Genomic DNA, 20,757 nt, shown 5'->3' with positions numbered 1-20,757 from the left:
CTTTATCTGATTAGTTCAACATTTTTGGAGCGTAATTAGTATTATGAAAATTGTTGGCTTGTGCAGCGCAAGATTATTCATTTCAACTTCTAATCTTTCCTTGCACACGTATGAGAATAGTTGTTGCATGTGGGGTTTCGAGATAAATGCTTAACAATCTCGAATCTCTATATAGCGTTAACTCCACGATAAATGTTTTTGTTCGATTCGAACATATATGTTGGATTGAGACATCAGACAAATGCTCGGCTTTCGTTCGGTAATGCATGTGTACATATCCCTATATATATAGATATTTGATTTGCATCTCAAATGCGCATATAAGCCTCAACGAAGAACAAACTTAAGTTCATATCATTTGCAGCTTGTTAACATGTTACGACGACCAATACCCATTGAAAGTAGAAAACAACATTATTTTGAGTATATATCTATTATTATCATGATCAGTTGCACGTTTCAATCTTTTCTTTTTCCTTTTCACAGAGATGGTGCAAGAGTTCAAGAAGAATCACCCAAATTCTCACTTGCTCAAGATAGACAAATTCTCTTTACTCGCAAAGTATGGGGCTGCTGCTCGTGTCGAATCTTCTGTTTTTGAGATCTGTGGTCGCAAATGGTTAGAACTTTCTTTTTGACAAGTTTTTAACATACAAACGCTAATTAAATTATATAAGCTCGATCATTTTTCTTTTTGGTCAATCTAACGATCATTTTTCTCATTCATGTTTGTATGAAAACAGGAAAATCAATGTGGAGTATGACAAGGATGCAGAGCATGTCTCCATTTACTTAGAGAATCAAGATCCAGTAAACGTTAAGCTCAAGTTTCAAGTCTATGTCGTAAGTCAGTTAAAGCCAGAATGGTACCCCAAAAACAATGGTCTCTTTTCTCTTCCTTGCATCTCTCTTTATGTATATAAAGGTTTGATTGTAAGGTTGTAACATGTGTCGACGTTGATGCGTGCAGTAATAATGGAATTTGATGCATCACCAAATCCGACTCTACAAGGAATAAAATTGATGTCACTGTGTGGTCTTAAGAGCAAAGGGTTTCTTATTGAAGATTGTTGTATGTTCGGTGCCACTCTTCCTGACCAGGAAACTGAGAGACCTGGAACAGCTGAATGTTATAGCCTAATTGAGAAGCCTCTCAATGACAAAGTCACTTGGATGATGACCAAGTTCTCCTCTTTCGACCCTGAAAAGGCTCATCTCTCCAATCCGTTTGTCGTTGGAAACCGCAAATGGTGATAGATTAAACTTAATTATTATCTCGATTTCAAAAGCAATTTTAATAATGAATAAATTTTGCAATACACTCTATAATGATTTTTCATGTAAATGTTGGGTGTGTGTGTGTTTGAGTAGGAGAATTGAAGTTCATCCAAGAGGATATAAAAGGGGAAAAGGCGAATCATTCTCTGTGTATTTAGTGGGAGAAGGGTTTATCAACAATGAACCAAAGGCAGAGACTTTCGTGAAATGTAAGCTGAGAGTATTGGATCAAGTTAACCGCAATCATGTTGAGAAAACAGGTATCATGATTACTAAGAGAAATCTTTTGAAGTTATAAATCTAACTTTTTAAACATTTTTAACACACATTTGTTTCGGTAGCTTCGTATTGGGTTGATGCAGAATATGATCGCGATAATGGTTTTGATGAGTTCATGCCTCTGTCGAAACTTTGTGAACCTTATTTGGTGAAGGATAAGCTTTACGTGGGAGTTGAGTTTGAAGTCATTTCTGTGACTAAATATGTATGAACATCCTCCTATATATGTGTGAAGGATCGAACACTAGAATAAAATAAGAAATATAATGTTATGTAATGTAATAAATCAAAATGCTGGAGAATATGGTTTATGTAGCGACACAGCCTGAGGACGTGGAGATGCAATAAATAATCTCTTTTTTTTTTTTGTAATCCTAATCAATATAAAAAAGGAAGAAACAATCTGCTTCGAGGAATCAGATCTTCCTGCTTTGTATTTGCTTCCATGTTTATAAATAATACACTTTTATGTCATCAAAGTTACATTTGCAAAATAGCAAACATTTTTGTTGTCTTGAGACTAAGGGGATGTTATTGGATTCTGAATTTGCAGAGAGTTTTATAGATTTGAATTTTATAATAACTCTAGTGTTATTCAATTAAGACTTTTAAAAACTATGTTAAAGTCTGATGTTATTGGTTTATGATTTATAATTAGTAGTTAGAAGTTTACAAAAATTTTGAGTTATTGGATTCGTTGTTTTATAATGTCACTAAAAATTTTGTGTTATTCAAAAAATAACGAAAGTTATTGATTTTGTCATCTTTTAAAATTTGTAGTTATTAGATCATTGATTTATGAAAACTTGCTTCATAAAATATGTCTCTCGAAGTATTGCAACTAGCCCTAGTATTCTCAAAAACTCTTTGGTTTCAATTGAAATTCTCATAGCAGAGGACCTAGACGCCTCGATTCTATGGTTATGGTTCTTCCCTCGGTTACTTGACCTTGGGAAAACATTCTCATAGCTTCCAAGATTGAGAACGTCTCTGCACCCATCTGCTCTGTTCCACAGAGGCTCGTTTGTGTGAACAAGCCTGAGCAATTCTTGCATAGCAGTCAAAGCAATGTCGTTCATAATAGGCTTATCCATGTCAGATATAGCAAAGTTACTAGACATAGAGCTTCCTGGAAGAAGATCGAAATCCAGTGAAGGACCAGTTAAGCTAGTCATTGACAGATCCAACGGGGAGATGTGCATTGGATGTAGCGTTGAGATGTGAGAAGAGATTGGTCTTCCCATGAACTTTGATGCAACCGTGGACATTCTTTCAAGCTGTGAAAATAAAAGAGACATAACAGAAACAAAAAAAAAACAAAAACCTCTTCTCTGAGATGTGCGTTTTCCATGCGAAGCTTTTGCTCATCTAAATAAGGATCTTCACTAACAGGAGGACCACCACAGTTTGGGCATATAGCATGCTTGAGAGCTTCTCTGATGGCAATGTTCACGCATCTAATCTTGTCGTTCTCTGCTTTTAGTACACTGTTATCTGCTCTCATGTTGAGCCTACACAAGAACAATGAATCACGATCTTTTCTGAGAGAGAGAGAGAGAGAGAGAGAGAGAACCTTAAGCTGAGTACGTCTGTTCTGGAACCAGAACTTGATCTGTTGATGATTCTTACTGCTGGAGAATAAATGATCAAGAGCTCAGTTCTTTCTCGGCAAAGAAGACATGGGAGTCTGTTAGACAACGCGAGGAGGAGAAGCCATGGACCTCTAATGTGTGGTTCAAAGTCTCTATCCCTAAGTATTCTTATACTATGTGGCTGGCTCTGGATAGACTTCCGACGCGCTTTCGTATGGTAATATGGGGTTTAAACACCTCTCCTAATTGCTGCTTGTGTGACTTGGAACTTGAATGCAGAGACCATCTCTTTTTATTATGTGAAGTTGATATCTTATGAATAACTCTGCTTCTCATCTCTTTGTTCTAGGCTATCCTTGTTTTTATATTTTTTTGTCCAAGGCTTACCCTAGCTGTTTTAACCCTTTTGTAAAAAGTTACAAACCTTTATGATTGTTATATGGAACTCAAAGTTTGACAGACAAAGAAACGAGTAACAACACCATTATAAATAATATCAAACTCAGTCAAGTGGTAAATTATTTTGACACTAAGCCTTACGAGAATCTTCAGATAATGAAAAATAAACTAGGCCAAAGCAATAACACGCATGAGACAGAAATATCTCAAAAGTCACCTAAGAGATTCAGAAGTTCAATGTTGTAAAACACTGTGAAAACTAACAACGCTCAAAAAAACATGAACAGACGAAACTGTAGTTTATGAAAGAAGAAGATATACCCTATGCTTCATTTATAGAGCTATTGATCATAAGTCGTCTTTGACTTGGAGATAATTTATAGAGCTTGAATAGTCGGCAATTCTACGTTTTGAAGGGATAATAACAAATGCAACAGATATATATTATTCAATACTTTAGAGATAAACTCTACAAAAGTTTATAATTATCTTTAGCTTTGAACTCTGTTAAGAATCTAGAAATTCCTTTTAATTCTATTAAATTCTTTATTTTCTAAAATAATCAAACTATTTTAAAATCTTAAACCAATAACACCCTCTAAAACTGAAAATGCATGTCATGAATCAAATAAATAAATACATGTGAATTAATATGACGTTTGTAATTTCAAACTTCAAATTCTGTGTTGACGATGACCTGAATGAATCGTTCGTTGTTGACGATGTAAATCGTCTTCGAACTCTCTGTCCTTTTGTCCTTGGTCTCTCTCTCTAATTTACCAACTCAACATCGCTCTTATCTGACTGTCGATAAGAAATTAGGTTTAAAAAATCCTTCCTTTTTGTTGGTTTTGATTCTACATTCCATCTTCTGATTCGATCCTTCGCCTTCGCAAGTTACTGTTTTGTTTCTGTCAATTCTCAAGTAATCGCAAGCTATCATCTGATCTTATAAGCTTATTTCTCATGTAAAAGTTTCAATTTTTTTTCAAAACAGAAACAAAACAGTAAGTTGCACTTCACAACAGTTTCCCATGGCTCAGGTGTGTGTGTGTGTGTGTGTTATATAAGTCATTGTCTCTGTCTTTAGCATGTGCTATACCCAAATCTTGTTCTTGAAATGTTGGTAACCGATGTTTGGTTATTGTATGGTTAGGAAAATCGATTGCAGAAGTTTAAGCTTCCAGAGCCCGTTCTTTGCGTTGGTGGGTTTTTGCTAGTCGAGTTTCTTGGTCGAGTTCAGAGGTGTGACATTGATGATTTATACTACATATGGTACAATCTTCTCCTTCTTCTTCTTTTTCACCTCTCCCCTTAAAGTTTGTATGACTTTGAAAGTAGTTAGTTTTTGTCGATTGGTTTTTATGCAGTGTGACGCATGTCAAAGCGATGGGAAGATCACTAGCAAAATCTTTCCGGGTGGTGGATCCGGATGAGTCGTCAAGAAAGTTTGGGTTGAAGGTGTTGAGTTACAGTGATCCACAAGAAATGAATGACAAGGAAGAAGAGGTGGGGCAGAGTGAGTTTAGGACGATGAGAAACCGACGCCTTGAACAGCTCGTGGACTTCCTGCACAGGCATCCTACGGACGTCGTCCAGTACGCGGCGTCTGATTATTATGAATCAGATAGGAGGAGGAGGTTTAGTGTGTGAATGGAGTGAGTGAGGTGCTATTTATTTAGCTATTGTGGGCTTTGCTTCTGTTGTTAAAGAATCAAGAGATTCATTGTGAGCAAATAAACTTATAGACAGTTTACATGAGAGTATTTGACTATCACTATGATGCGTTTGGTAGCTACGAAAATGCGTGCATACGTATAGTAGCTCATCTAGTTTCTTGTGTATCAGCATCCAGGGTTACATTGCTACTATATTGTCAGTACAGTTCATCAGCAAACAACGATTCTTGTGTGTTGGTGAAAGCTAAGTTCCTCAAAAGTTAATGCGGCCATTCGAAGGAAGGACGAAAGCACGTCGAAGAACAAATATCACTAAAGATGGGATGATGACATTGGGTCCAGATTATCTCGGACACAACACATAAGGCAAGCTCCAAAGCTTTGTTCTCAATTGTTTCAGATTCAAAGACTAGAGTAGAGTAGTAGATTAAGCTTAACTAGTTTCTTCTTCTATCATCTTCTCAGGTTTCTTTGATACTATTATTTTTTTGTCATCTGGTAGATTAATATTAGATCAAACAACATATTACACAGAGGCAATTCCTATCCTTTGAGCCAAGAACCAGCGAAATAACATGTACCACCCGGAGCCAAAAAATGGAGATAACACAAATTTCTAAAGCTAACAAAGACAAAGGAAAACAAGTCGAGAGACAGAATAGTAAAACAGAACTTCAGGAGAGGAGTGCTCAACCTTGCATTCAAAGGCGAGCTTAACACAAGATGAGAAGATCAAGGAGATAAACTAGAAGAATAAGAACATCACCAAACACATAAACTGAATCGAGAGAGGTTAAAATCCCTAACCGTCGCTGTCTACACCATTCAATCCCACTTAAGACTCGCCATTGGACCTTTAAATCGACATAATCCAGACAATCAGAGGCAAGAGAAAAGAAGTCATGAGGTCAACCAGTACACTACATAAAATTCTCTGTTGCCAATCTCAGTCCATATATACTCGATCTCTTTTTCCGATTAGTTCAAACATTTTTGGACCTTAATTAGTTTTCTGAAAATTGTTGGTTTGTGCAGTGCATGATTAGTCATTTCAACCTTTAATCTTTCCTTGCACAGGTATGAGAATAATTATTGTTGCATGTGGGGTTTCGAGATAAATGCTTAACAATCTCGAATCTCTTATATAGCGTTAACTCCACGATAAATGTTTTTGTTCGATTCGAACATATATGTTGGATTGAGACATCAGACAAATGCTCGGTTCTTGTTCGGTAATGCATGTGTACATATCCCTATATATATAGCTATTTGATTTGCATCTCAAATGCGCATATAAGCCTCAAAGAAGAACAAACTTAAGTTCATATCATTTGCAGCTTGTTAACATGTCACGACGACCAATACCCATTGATGGTATAAACAACATTATTTTGAGTATATATCTATTATTATCATGATCAGTTGGACGTTTCATTCTTTTCTTTTTCCTTTTCACAGAGATGGTGCAAGAGTTCAAGAAGAATCACCCAAATTCTCACTTGCTCAAGATAGACAATTTCTCTTTACTCGCAAAGTATGGGGCTGATCGTGTCCGATCTTCTGTTTTTGATATCTGTGGTCGCAAATGGTTAGAACTTTCTTTTTGACAAGTTTTTAACATACAAACGCTAATTAAATTATATAAGCTCGATCATTTTTCTTATTCTTTTTTTTTTGGTCAATCTAACGATCATTTTTCTCATTCATGTTTGTATGAAAACAGGAAAATCATTGTGAAATATAACAATCGTGAAAAGCAAGTCTCCGTTTTCTTAGAGAATCAAGATCCAGTAGACGTTGAGCTCAAGTTTCAGGTCTATGTCGTAAGTCAGTTAAAGGCAGAATGGTACCCCAAAAACAATGGTCTCTTTTCTCTTCCCTGCATATCTCTTTAATGTATATAAAGGTTTGATTGTAAGTTTGTAACATGTGTCGACGTTGATGCGTGCAGTAACAGGGGACTTTAGTGCATCATCAAAACCGATACAAAAAAGTATTACAAATTTGATGTCACTGTATGGTCTTGAGAGGAAAGGGTTCCTTATTGAAGATTGTTGTATGTTCGGTGCCACTCTTCCTGACCAGGAAACTGAGAGACCTGGAACAGCTGAATGTTATAGCCTAATTGAGAAGCCTCTCAATGGCAAAGTCACTTGGATGATGACCAAGTTATCCTCTTTCGACCCTGAACAGGCTCATCTCTCCAATCCATTTGTCGTTGGAAACCGCAAATGGTGATAGATCAAACTTAATTATTATCTCGATTTCAAAAGCAATTTTAATATTGAATAAATTTTGCAATACACTTTATAAAGATTTTTCATGTATATGTTGGATGTGTGTGTGTTTGAGTAGGAGAATTGAAGTTCATCCAAGTGGTTATAGGGAAACAGACGAATCATTCTCTGTGTATTTAGTGGGAGAAGGGTTTATCAACAATGAACCAAAGGCAGAGACTTTGTTGAAATTTAAGCTGAGAGTATTGGATCAAGTTAACCGCAATCATGTTGAGAAAACAGGTATCATGATTACTAAGAGAAATCTTTTGATGTTATAAATCTAACTTTTAAAACATTTTTAACACACATTTGTTTCGGTAGCTTCATATTGGGTTGATGCAGAATATGATCGAGATGATGATTTTGATAAGTTCATGCCTCTGTCGAAACTTTGTGAACCTTATTTGGTGAAGGATAAGCTTTACGTGGGAGTTGAGTTTGAAGTCATTTCTGTGACTAAATATGTTTAATGTATGTACGAATATCGTCCTATATGTGTGAGGATGAAACACAAATAAAATAAGAATAAATAAATAATGTTATGTTATGTAAAAAAAAATGTTTTTAAATGTTATGTAATGTAATGTAATAAAACAAATGCTGGAGAATATGGTTACCCTTGTGATATATATGAATACAAATGAAGAAACAATCTACTTCTAGGAGTCAGATCTTCCTTCTTTGCTTCCAAGTTTATATCGGAGCTTAAAAATGAGGTAGCTAGTGTTACAAAGAAAAAAACTTAATGTAATCAAAATTACACTTGCAAATAGCAATAGTCGGTTTTTTTGTTGTTGTTGTGTTGCTCTTATTATTCAAACTCAAATTAGCAAAAAAAATAACTTTGCTTTTTTTTATTTGTCTTGAGGCTAAAACTGAAAAAAGGTTATGAATCTAACAAGTACAAACTAAGAGCATGAAGTTGTTATCTAAACTATATATTGATGATCTTTGTTTTGGATCAAAGAGATAAATTAAAGCATGCATGATAATAAAAAAAGTCCATGTCAAACATCAGATAAAAGGAAAATAGCTTTTTGTTGTTGGACCTGGAGAATATCTGATTCTGTGTTATGCTTGCTTATCAAGAATCTAATCCACAATTGATTTGATTCAATAGTTTATGCCGCGAATAACTTGAGAAATGCATGCATGTTTTTTTTTCATTTTAATTGTTATAGACTGAACATGAGACAAATAACACACTCCTCACAAAACAAGTCTTAACAGAATCATCAGTAGAAATGTTAATTACTCTCAGCTAGCTCATCTTCGTATTTGGTTCTAAGCCTCTCGAACAATTCGTCTCGAGCAGCGATCACGGTATTGAACAGGCAACTTGTTTCCTTGGAGACAAGATCAAGCCTTTCTGAAAGTTCCATCACTGATTGAATCAATGGCTCAAACATCAACGAGTTAGGAACTGAGCCTTCTTGGACCACCGCGTAAACCATCTCCACACCAGATTCAACAGCCACAACATCTTTTATAACCACGAATCTCTTCGATAAGAACGTTGTCATGATCATGTTCTGAAGTTCCATGAATGCTTGTTCCCATGGAACCTCGTCCTGATCATCCTCCTCGTCCTCATCCTCCACCTCCTTTGGAATGTTTATAAACAAGATATTCTTGGAAGAACCAGAAAACGCTGCAGCAAACACGCTGAATATGTATAGAGTCTTGACCTTCACACCATATAGAGCTCGCATGAGAACTTTTTCTTCTTCATATTCTTTCGTATTCTTCTTATTCACCTTCTTGTAGAGGCCATGGTGATGACTACGATCCATGTCTTCAACAAGACTACTCAAAACCTCACCACTGTTTTCGATTTTAGGGTTCTTGGAAGCCATGTGCTGCCTCCAACAGTCGAGATGCGATAAAGAAACATCCTCAGGATCACTAAAAGCAAGCTTGAGTAACATGTTCCCACGGTTAAGCCGGGCCAGCTCCGAGGTGAAGGCGTCGCAGAGTTCAAGCAGCTTCGAACTGATGTCAGCGTACATACTTTCTTCCATTTCGGATACAGGACGAAGGTCGACATCGGTGGTCATGAGTGTCGAGATACTCTGGTGTGTCTCACAAAGAGAGTGCATTGCTTGAATCATCCAAGAAACAGTGATATAATCACCATCCTTTGGTACAAGTTCTGCAATCGATGCCGTCAAACTTGTCTCGAAGTTATTCAGTAGAGAGAGAAGATGTGGGGATATGCATGCATTGTTCTTCTTTGGTAACAGAGCCTTCAATGGGTTTCTACGGCTTAAGACCATTCTATGCGTATATACGCTGAAAAAAAAAAGAGACAAGAGTTCAGAAGCAAAATAAATAATAAAAGGGATTTGAGATAAAACTAAATTACAATTTAGCAAGCCCTTTTGTCGTGTGTCGGAGGTGGGTGTTACCCTTCTCAAAATTCGGTCCAGGATCTGCTCTAGAAAAAGCTAATCAAAGGTCCATCATCATAAAAATTTATGAAGATCTAATCCATTTGCATTGGTCAAGGTCTTACTCAAGGTCTTGGTCAAATTTTTGGTCAATAATTTAAATATTCACAATGTGGTTATTTGTTTCCACTTAATGACACTGAATTATATTGTTTAACTTAGAAATTTATCAATATATCCATCTACATTGTTATCTGCGAATTTTTTTTTTTGTAGTCAAATGATCTCATAATAGATGAGGCACATTTTTTTGTCTTACACAATAAAAACGTTAGAACAATATTTATATTTATTTCTATGGTGAATGCACTTCATTTTTAATAACCAATCAAAATGTTATTAATTTAAAAAATATTAAATATTTCTTAAAAAACAAAATAGCTAAAAAATTATACTGTCTTCAAAACTCTAGAATTCTAAATCATGAACTTAAAATTCTAAACCGTAAATCAGATACTTTAAACCATAAACCATAAACCATAGTTATAAATCTTAAACCCAAAACTCTAAACTCTAAACGTTAAATTCTAGATCGTAAACTCTCATGCTCTAAACCATAAATCATAAATTATAAATTTTTCTAAACTCTAAATTTTAAATCTTAAACCTAAAATTCTAAACCCTTACGGTTTAATTTCATTCCCATCACGGCCGTTTAGTTGCTAACTAATCTAATCGAAGTAAATTAACGACTTCTAGTAAGATTATCACACGAAATGGAGCACTATCTACTATCAGTGTTAACTGGTTTAGCTGCATAAAGCCTTTTTAACCGGGTGGAGCACTATTCTATATGTTACGACTCCAATAGAGAGTACGCCAATACATAAACTACCAGAAATTAAAAAACTGAATGTTCTTTTTTTTTTTGAACATAAAAAAAAAACTGAATGTTCTTGACTTCAAAATTTATCAGTAACCTGAAAATCCATGTCAAGCATCAGAATAATTGAAAATACTTTGTATTTGTTGTGCCGGGAAATCTGATTCATTGATTGTGTGTTATGCTTGCTTATCAAGAGTAATCCAAAATTGATTTGATTCAATAGTTTATGGGGGTGCGAATAACTTGAGACATGCATGCATGCGATCTCAAGGAACCTCTTTAAGCCGTCACTTTCCCAAAGGAGTGTTATGGAGTTGTAACCGCCTCAACAGATGGTTATGCACCTTCAGACCCCCCAACCCCATCATTAAGCATTCACTCTTTTTTTTTTCTGTAGAAGTTTGCCTATTTACTAGTTTCTTTTTGTGGGTTGAGCCTCTCACAGTCTCACTGTGTTTCATTTTATTACTGTTATCATTACAGACTTCTTTTTTTATCATTACAGATTTGAACATGAGACAAGAAGAAAAACACCCGACACAACTCACAAACAAGTCTTAACTTCTTTATCATTACGAATGGGCTGGGCAAACGGTCGATTTATGAAATTTTATGGTTCTTCGAAACCTGTTCTTGGATCAGTCAAGAGTTTCCTTTAATAACTTCTTGAGACCAAAAAAAAAAAAAACTTCTTGAGACCAACTTCTTGATTAATGAATTGAATCAAATTGAACAAGCTATAAACCAAAGCTTCTTTATTAAAATCAAAACATAATGTCTCGCTATGTTTATATAGCTGTTTCCTTTTGACAATCCTTATAGGACGAGGAAACTAAAGACTAAAGAAATAAGGAAAACAAAGCATCATTATCTAGACGAAATAAAAGATAAAAGATAAAAGATAAAACGAAAATCTAAAAGCCTTAATTATGATTTGAATCTTCTCGTCATCTTCAGGTTGGCGCCAAGGATGCTGCTGCATCAGCAACGTCACTCTTTAAGTCAGGAGCCTCTCACTCAATACGTCTCGAGCAAGGCTCACCTCGTCCCACAAGCAACGCGTTGCCTTGTAGATAAGATCATACCTTTCTGAAAGTTGTTTCACTGATTGCTTCAATGGCTCCATCACCATCAATAAATCAGGACACCCTTCTTGGACCGCTGCGTAAAGCTTCTCCACACCAGATTCAACAGCCTCGAGATCTCTTATAACCCCGAAACTCTCTGATAAAGACGTGTTTTGGATCTCCAGGTTGACCTTGTTCTGCAGTTCCACGAAAGCTTGTCCCCAACGAACCTCCTCCTCCTCTTCCTCCTCCATCTCCTTTGTAATGGTTAAATGCAAGAGATTCTTGGAAGAACGAGTAAACGCAGCAGCAAACACACTGAATATGTATAAAGTATTGACCATTGCACCATATAAAGATCGCAGGAGAACTTTTTCTTTTCCTTCTTTTGCATCTTGACTCTTCTTCTTCTTCTTCGTCACCTTCTTGTAGAGACGATGATGATGACGATTCAGCGATTTAATAAGACTTCTCAAAACCTCACCGCAGTTCTCGATGCTCGGGTTCTTGGAAGCCATGTACTGCTTCCAACGGTCGACCTGCGATAAATCAAACTCCTCGGGATTACTAAAAGCAACGTTGAGAAACATGTTTCCGTGGTTAAGACGGTGCAGCTCTGAGGTGAAGGCGTCGCAGAGTTCAAGCAGCTTCGAACTGATGTCAACGTACATCTCAATCAAACTTTCTTCCATGTCGGATACGGGAAGGTCTACGTCGGTGGTCATGAGTGCCGTGAAACCCAAGTGTGTCTCACAAAGAGAGTGCATTGCTGTAATCATCCAAGAAAAATTGAGAAAATCATCCTTATCATTATCATCCTCTGGTACAAGTTCTGCAATCGATTTCGTCAAACTTATTTCGAATCTGTTCACTAGAAAGAGAAGTTGTGGGGATATGCTTATGCATGCATTGTTCTTCTTTGGAAACAGACAGCTAAAAAACATTCTCTGGGTATTTACGCTGAAAAAAAGAGAGACAAGAATTCAAAAGCAAAATAAATAACTAATTACAATTTAGCAAACCTTTTTGTTCGCAGAGAAAATATAAATAGTAGGAGGAAGGAGATGGGTGTGTGTGTTCTTACAGAACTGGTGCTACTAGCCTGTAATAATGAAATGTCCAGGAAATTAAAACTACACTTCAAACGCCTTCTTATAGGAGGAATCAAACAAACATGTCATGAATGGGTTTTATCTCTTCCTGGCCCGGTCTAGAAAAGCTAAGTAAAGGCCTATCATCACCGAAATTTATGAAGATCTAATCCATTGCACTAGTTAGTCCCGGTCAAGGTATTGGTCAAGAGTTTGACCAAAGTTTTGGTCAAAGTCTGGAATGGATTATTAATGTGGTAATATCTTTCTATTTAATAAGAAGACTATGTATACCATAAGACATGCGTAAGGTTAGATATTTATTAGAAAACTTATGTTTTGTATTGTAAAGTCTGATGATTTCTGAGTACATGTATTCTTGTAGTCAAAATATATTGGGTATTTATGTTTTTTCAATATAGAATAATAAACTAACTACAAATATTTGGTACACAAAAAAAGTACAGAACCCCAAATCAAACAATTAAAGTGTGATATCATTGATATTTTTATAATCATAAATTACGAGTTGTGAAAAAAAATATATATAGTAGAGATATGTAGGTTTCCAGATTGTTTAAAAAGTTAAAATAATTAGTATTAATTATCTAGATCCATATTTTTAGCGTGATACATTGAATCAATATTTATGTAAATTTTCAATAACTACCACAAACATATTTGGCAAATTGTTTTCAGTGGTCAAAATTATAAACTTGGTGAAAAATATATTATTATCTTAAATTGAGTTTACCATTTAGAACTTTTACAAAATTTTGTACCAAGCTTAAAAAATCGGTAGAAGCATTAAGTTGGTGAATTTTTTTCTTATTTATTTAAACTCCCTGGTAACAAAACAAAATTTTGGTTCAGATTTTAGGATTTTTGTTGTCTTTTAACGATAATAATACCATCAGTTTACGATTGATCCTCTTTCGACTCAATTGAAATTAAAAAAAAAAATCTAAACGACCTCAATTATAGATAAACTGAAATAAGTAGTTGTTTTCTAATTAAACATATTGTATTGACAAATTTAAGATTTATATATGATCGAATTGTTTTTATATGTATACAATTTTTTATTGTTTATATAATCATCTATATGTTGGGCTGATACATTTGGATATTTTCTTTTACTAACTTATCATTAAATAAAGTTTATATATTTCGATTTTGAAGTTACACTAATTTTTAGAATATCAGATTTACTTTCCTTTAGACAGCACAAGATGGAAAATTAAAATATTAAAAAGACAATTACAAATTGGATTAAGCTTATAATTTGAAGTATAGTTTGGTTATGGGCCATATTAAGACAACATAAAATTTTGCAGCCTGACTATTATTATACTTGAGGCTCAAATATAGAAAGATGATAGTATTATTTGTTTGCAACTGATACTTTGTATATGATGAAATTAGGTTAACGTGACATATATCATTAACTACTACGAAAGATCAATATTCATGTTTTCTTAGACTATGAAAAACAATTAGGCAGTGCCAAAGCTTATTCTTGAGTTTGAAAGAATTGTGTTGCAAGGAAAAATATTTGATATATAAGTTCGTTTGGTAAGAAAAAAATAACTTAATTTATGTATTACTCTTTATATAAATTTTTGTAGGCGAGGAAGGTCTGAAAACCGAACAATATTCTTTTTTCATTAACAAAATAATTTTGAATAACAACATCTCTTTGCTATTTTTTATCAAAGCGTCTCTTTGCTCTTAATAAAAACTATCACTTAAAAAATCATTACTTTCCAATTTATAGCAAAAGCATGCAACAATTAGGTCATAATATATATATCACTTGATTTAAATTGTTGTCCAAGTAATCCAGACTAAGAGTACATATTACACTTTTAAAAAATTATTATATTGAATCACAATATAAATCAACATTGAGCCACTTAAAGTAAGTATCATTTAATTAGATCGCCGAGCATTAAGTTTATTATCATATATATTTATGTTTGGACTAATATAAGTTTTCCTAGCGATTAGATTTTGGACTTACTAATTTTTCAATTTACTATTATACTGCCATGTAAGCCAAATTAACATCATAATTAAGTGACACCTATAAACAAGATTTTTTTTAGTTGATAAAATTCAAGTTTACAACTTTTTAAACGTTTCCCTATTAATATATATGGGATAATTGATGAAGTTAGGTAAATAGCTTATTCTATAACATTAAAAAAAAGAATTTCATGAAAAATTATTCCAAAATTTATTTCCACATTTCATCTTAAATGACATTCTTAAGAAGACATCTACACTTCCATTATCCATTTTGGTCATAAGGTCTTCACACTCATTATCAAAAGAAGTCATACATTCACTCTCATATCATTCTACTAGATGCCCAGAGTGAATTTTTTGAAATATATTGTATTTAAATATTATAAACAATATACATATGATGGGCACTCAAATATCATTTGGTTCGGTTCGGATTTTTACGGGTTTGGTTTAGTTTGGATCTTGCGGGTTCGGTTCAGATTTGGGTTTGGGTAACCCATTTATTTTTTTTCAAAAATTAAAGTTTATATATACTTTAATTTTTAAAATTAAAAATTAAAATAATATATAACATATAAATTTGAATAATGTATGCCAAAATACTTAACTTAAAACAAAATTTGGTTTATCTTAAATATTTGGATAAAAAATCAATAGATATTTTAATATATTTGGCATTTTGAGTATCATTTAGCTATTTTAAACATGTACTTATAACTATTTATATATATTTTGAAGTATTTTAGACAACTTAGAACATCTTATATATTTTGTATATTATTTTAGATATTAACCTTTAAAATAATTAATATATTCAAGTATATAAACCTGGTTCGTATATATATGGATACCCAAAATATTTCGGCTCAGATCAGGTTCGGTTCTCTAGATACCAAAATTTTGAATCCATTCGGATATCTAACAAATTTTGGTTAAAGTTCGGTACTATTTTTTGGATCGGATTTAGTTAGATTTTTTATTTGGATCTTTTGTGCAACCCTATATTCTTTTATTGTAACAAAAATTTAAACGAAAGTGATGATGATTCCTATTGATTTTGGGTATGCAACAATTTTTAAACCAAAACATCTTTTACTATGTATGTAGCCCATTTAGTTAATTATTAAAAAATTTCCTAGACCCATTTAAAGAAAATAATAGGCTGAACAAAAAAATTATTACCTTTTCAGATTGTCAATCGACACTTCCAAATTATTCTATGTCGGTGTTGTGAAGAAGAGAAAACAATTTAGGGTTAAGAAAGCAAATTAATTGTGCAATCCATGTTCTCACTAGGTGATTTCAATAACTTCTAAATAAATCTTTGTTGTATCGATCTCTTGTAAGATTTTCAAACAATATTAATTTATAAAATATTACACTTACTAGAGTAATCAATTGTTTCTCAATTAATATATAGAGGATTAGAGTAATTACATAAATCAAAACATACTTCATATTTATTTACAATATTTTATGGTATAAATCAAAATAATCATTTTATTTATTTTATATGATATATAATTAAATTTTAATGATATTAACATAGATATGTAGTATATTTTAATATAATATTTGTTATTGAGACTTTCTACTCATATGGTTTTATTAAAATTGTACATTTTCTGTAACAAGAAATTAAACCATTAATCTCAAAATTTTCGATGTGATATTTTTGATGCATATTTCAAAAGTAAAATATTAAAGTTTCAATATTTTTTCAACTAAAATTTCAAAATTAACATATTTATATATTTTATATGGTACATAGTTTAATTTAAACGATATATATATACATATGTATATGTGTATATATATATAATAAAAAATTATATTCATACGATTTTATGATCATTTGTATCTTGTTATAACAAAACAAATTAAGTCATTGTTCACCAAATTTTCAAAGTGAGATTTTAAACATTTTTAGTAATTTATAATCGTTTTAAAAATTCAAAATATAAACTATAAGTAAATTTTAAATATTTTATTATATGGTTAACGTGATTGTTTTTTAATAATATAAAATTAAACAAAAATGAAATGATACAAAAATTGTTATCAAATCTTTATTATTCATAATCATTAATTAATTGTCATAAATATGTTAATCATATTATTCTTTTTGCAGTATCTAAAACTTGCAAGTACTATAGAACCTTCAACAAACTACAAAGATCAGACTTATATTTCACATAAGCAGAGCCAATGCTAATCAAGTTTGATAAAAGATAGTATTGGATAGTAGGCATGGGCATTCGGGGTCCCAATCGGATTTCGGTTTTATCCAATCGGGTTTCGTTTTTTTTTTTGGTTTATCAAAATCAGTCCCATTCGGATTATTTGAAAGTTCGGTTCGGGACCGGTTCGGTTTCTATCGGGCTCGGGTCGGGGTTAGTAAATCTTCAAAGAACCGGTACAACCCAATATACTTTCGGGTTTGGGTCACAATCGGTTCTTCGGTTCTAAAATATCTGATTTATACCTATTTTGTAACCAAAACATAAGTAAAATCGGTTTTATCGGGTTTTAAATACCTAATTTGTACTTTTTGTAATCAAAACATAAGTAAAATCGATTTTAAAATAAGAAAGGCACATCAACCATGATCATTCATTATCAAACGAGAAAAAAACATATTTATTGATAAAAATAAAACCAAATAAATGAAAGCATAACGCGAAAACCACATTCTCATGAAATGAGAAACAATGTTTAATGAAAACAAAGTAAATCTAAATATTTCAAAATTCAACAAATACCTTTAACCATCAACTTTTATATAATAGAATCACCAATCTTCATTTAATAGATAAACTAGATCATGACCCGCGCGACCGCGCAGATTTTATTTTTTATTTTTAACATATAACATATATTCTATAATAGTTGATACAATTTGGAATTTGTCATTTTCACATAATGTGGTTTTATATAATTTTGAGTTTGTCTAAAACATATTGTTTAAGAACAATGTTAAAACTGTTTTTCCTATTAATAATTTTTCATTGGTGTATTAGAGATATAAAGTGAAACCTCTATAAATTAATAATGTTGGGATTATACCAAAACTATAATTTTTTATTAATTTTAGAGATTATTAATTTATCAAGATACTAATTGAACCAAAAACTCAATTTGAGACTATGAAATTATACTAATTTATAGAGATATTAATTTATAGATTATTAATTTAAAGATGTTATACTGTAACTGTATAGTGAAAACACTAATATAATATCAACCAATACGATTTGGTTTTGACATTGTGCTTTTTGGGATTTTTTTCTAAAAGTTTTGTGAATGTCCAATGATGAATACGAAGACAAGTACTTGTACACACATTTTAGTGGGAGAAAATGAATATTTTCTAACCTATTAAGTAAGATATAATAAATACAAAATCTCTTGACATCGAGATTTTATGTATAGTAGAATAAACTTGGAGAAGAGGGTTTTCCATATTTATGATTTTTCAAATCTGACAATTTGATTGTGAATATTTGATTGTAACCGAGATTTTAGGCATAGTAGACTCAACTTGGTGAAGAAGTTTTCCAATAATCGTTTTTTTAAAGTATAAATTGATGTTTTTGTTATTTAAGTAAGAATATACGTTAGTATATTCTATTTAGTGTATATTCAAAGCAAACCTCGATTATTTGAACATCTAAGAAAATGTGTGTTTGATATCTTTATTATTGAGTTTCAAAAGTTCTGTATCAAGCTATTTAAAATTTTAAGATTCATCAGTATTTGATTCCAAATAATTGTTTTTTTAATTAAAAGGGATTTTGTGTTTAAGATAATTATAGTTTAATGATGGGAGGAAACGTGTTCTTAAGTTATTTGGTTAATTGAATCAATTGTTTAGGAAATAACCAGACCAAAAAAGTCAAAATTGTATAATGACTGGCTAAAGATTCGTGTAAAAAAAGGATTCATGTAATATTTGTATCTTTTTGTCAACCTACTCAGTTTAAGTTTGTATAAGTTGATGGAAAAAAAGGATTAGCGTAATATTTGTATTTTTTTGTCAACCTACTCGTGTAATATTTATATTTTTAATAACATGTGTAATATTTATTTTTGTTTCTATCTATTTATATTTTAATTTTTAAGAACTTAGACTCGTGTTATATTTATATTGGAGACATTTATTGTATTTATTTGACTATAATAAAGGAGAGGGATTATTATATTTTTACTATGATATAATATAAATATGATAATGTGAGTATACTCTAACAAAAAGAACATATATTTTGTTTAATAGATGCATAGACATAGATCTTATAGTGGAGTTAAATGATAGATAGTTGATATTAAACTCTTTAAGGAAATATTTAAATGAAAGGTTAGACTAAGAATAATAATGTGATGTCCAATTTAAAAATCCACCTAGAAGAAGTTATAATGTTTCTGTTTTAATAAGATAGATATTATTAATGTTCATTATATCTTACTATATTTTGAATACATATTAGGAATTGAGATCATATTTAGTACAAGATCTTTATGGGGTTTTGAATGTTCGGATTCTATCGGATATCTATTTAGATTCGGGTTCGGTTCGGATAATATCCATAACCCGAAATACCATAAAACAAGATCCATTCGGTATTTATGTCGGTTTCGGATCGGTTCGGATTCATTTTTATCGAATCAGATTCGGTTCGGATTTTTGAGTTCGGATTATTTGCCCAGCCCTATTGGATAGTGTATTACTTGAGCAACTGTGGCCTCTTACGAAAGGATGAGAAGATAAAATCTTGTTCACCACTTTGTTACTTACGTGTCGAAACAGATAAGGAATAAGCTTATGGAAATTTTGGACCCAAACGGGCGAAAGCGACCATGACACTGATTGATTGGTCTATATGTGTGAAAATAACTCCGATCAATCTTAAGTTGAAAATAACAGCTACATTGGTCCCGCACCTCATATTATCAAATATCAACCCATAATTATCAGGAGTTGACATTATCTTCTCATATAGCAAAATAATTAAATCTAGCTGTTTTATGTTTCTTAGAACTTTCATATTGTTCAATTTTCGCAAAATTAGGATCTGACTTGTGTAAAGGCCGTGGATGCGACTGCTGACGTTTATGGGTACAGATGATTATAGTTAAAAATGTTATCAAGATATTTGTACGATTGATACAACCGTTATAAATTGGTACGTTTGCAACTAGTTAATTATCAAATGTAACAATGGTTAAATAATAAATTAATATTTTATATGATTATATAATGTTAAAAATCATATTATTATAATACATATAAAATTATACTACTAAATTTAAAAAAATTATAGAAAAAATATTATTTTAAATTTTTATAATATAAATTAAAATATAATATATATTTTTAGTATTTCTATTTTCAATTTAAAAATTGAATTGATTTTTTAATTTTTGGGTGTTTTTAGTTTAAATTTTTGTTTTTTTCTTTCGCAACTATCCGCGACAATAAACATTATTCTATTTTTTAAATTTTAGAAGTTTTAAAGCGGTTTAAACCGGTTTGAATGCAAAATACCAGTGATTATTGTCAACAATAGAAGCTGCATTTGCGGATGGTGGTAATGAAAAAACCAATAAAAGTCAGAAACCAATATCAACAATAGAAACTGCATTTGCTGTTCGTGGTAATAGAAAAACCAATAAAAACTTTGTTTGGTGGTGATAGTGAGAAACCAATCATGCCCTCAAACAAAATTTCATATTCATTTTTTTATGTGCGTCCGGCTTTGTGTATTTGCTTTGGCAATGTTTGAATA

General features: G+C 32.1%; 6 protein-coding genes across 7 annotated transcripts; 3 read left to right on the top strand and 3 right to left on the bottom strand.

Annotated features, from left to right (window-relative positions):
* Positions 1-253: 253 nt before the first annotated feature.
* LOC108827367 (uncharacterized) lies at positions 254-2,036 on the top strand. The gene is made up of 6 exons (XM_018600747.2): positions 254-401; positions 487-619; positions 744-883; positions 971-1,250; positions 1,372-1,538; positions 1,620-2,036. Exons 1-6 carry the CDS (start codon positions 374-376, stop codon positions 1,766-1,768), a joined length of 897 nt encoding a protein of 298 aa, XP_018456249.1. The 5' UTR covers positions 254-373; the 3' UTR covers positions 1,769-2,036.
* Positions 2,037-2,333: 297 nt separating this feature from the next.
* On the bottom strand, positions 2,334-3,648 carry LOC130499772 (homeobox-leucine zipper protein HDG11-like). The gene is made up of 3 exons (XM_056994155.1): positions 3,131-3,648; positions 2,882-3,068; positions 2,334-2,834 (listed from the first exon to the last, which is right to left on the bottom strand). The coding sequence occupies exons 2-3, from the start codon at positions 3,059-3,061 to the stop codon at positions 2,346-2,348; spliced, it is 669 nt and encodes a 222-aa protein (XP_056850135.1). The 5' UTR covers positions 3,062-3,068; positions 3,131-3,648; the 3' UTR covers positions 2,334-2,345.
* A 934-nt stretch (positions 3,649-4,582) lies between these two features.
* Positions 4,583-5,293, top strand: LOC130500167 (F-box protein At4g00755-like). The gene is made up of 3 exons (XM_056994916.1): positions 4,583-4,591; positions 4,705-4,823; positions 4,919-5,293. Exons 1-3 carry the CDS (start codon positions 4,583-4,585, stop codon positions 5,199-5,201), a joined length of 411 nt encoding a protein of 136 aa, XP_056850896.1. The 3' UTR covers positions 5,202-5,293.
* Positions 5,294-6,444: 1,151 nt separating this feature from the next.
* LOC108827361 (uncharacterized) lies at positions 6,445-8,131 on the top strand. Of its 2 annotated transcripts, none has more exons than XM_018600742.2 (6): positions 6,445-6,601; positions 6,686-6,815; positions 6,951-7,090; positions 7,179-7,461; positions 7,583-7,746; positions 7,849-8,131. In XM_018600742.2, exons 1-6 carry the CDS (start codon positions 6,574-6,576, stop codon positions 7,974-7,976), a joined length of 873 nt encoding a protein of 290 aa, XP_018456244.1. In that variant the 5' UTR covers positions 6,445-6,573; the 3' UTR covers positions 7,977-8,131. The 2 variants fall into 2 exon arrangements, with proteins under 2 accessions (XP_018456244.1, XP_018456243.1); XM_018600741.2 differs by having other exon boundaries at positions 7,828-8,131.
* A 557-nt stretch (positions 8,132-8,688) lies between these two features.
* Positions 8,689-9,782, bottom strand: LOC108825066 (protein BPS1, chloroplastic-like). Its single transcript, XM_018598408.2, has one exon. The coding sequence runs from the start codon at positions 9,780-9,782 to the stop codon at positions 8,754-8,756; it is 1,029 nt and encodes a 342-aa protein (XP_018453910.1). The 3' UTR covers positions 8,689-8,753.
* A 1,900-nt stretch (positions 9,783-11,682) lies between these two features.
* Positions 11,683-12,919, bottom strand: LOC108825065 (protein BPS1, chloroplastic-like). Its single transcript, XM_018598407.2, has one exon. It carries the CDS (start codon positions 12,791-12,793, stop codon positions 11,780-11,782), a length of 1,014 nt encoding a protein of 337 aa, XP_018453909.2. The 5' UTR covers positions 12,794-12,919; the 3' UTR covers positions 11,683-11,779.
* Positions 12,920-20,757: the final 7,838 nt, after the last annotated feature.

The sequence above is a fragment of the Raphanus sativus genome, chromosome 9, assembly GCF_000801105.2.
Source record: "Raphanus sativus cultivar WK10039 chromosome 9, ASM80110v3, whole genome shotgun sequence".
Taxonomy (NCBI): Eukaryota; Viridiplantae; Streptophyta; class Magnoliopsida; order Brassicales; family Brassicaceae; genus Raphanus; species Raphanus sativus.
The sequence above is the reverse complement of the archived record's forward strand: the minus strand, read 5'-3'. Positions and strand labels throughout refer to the sequence as shown.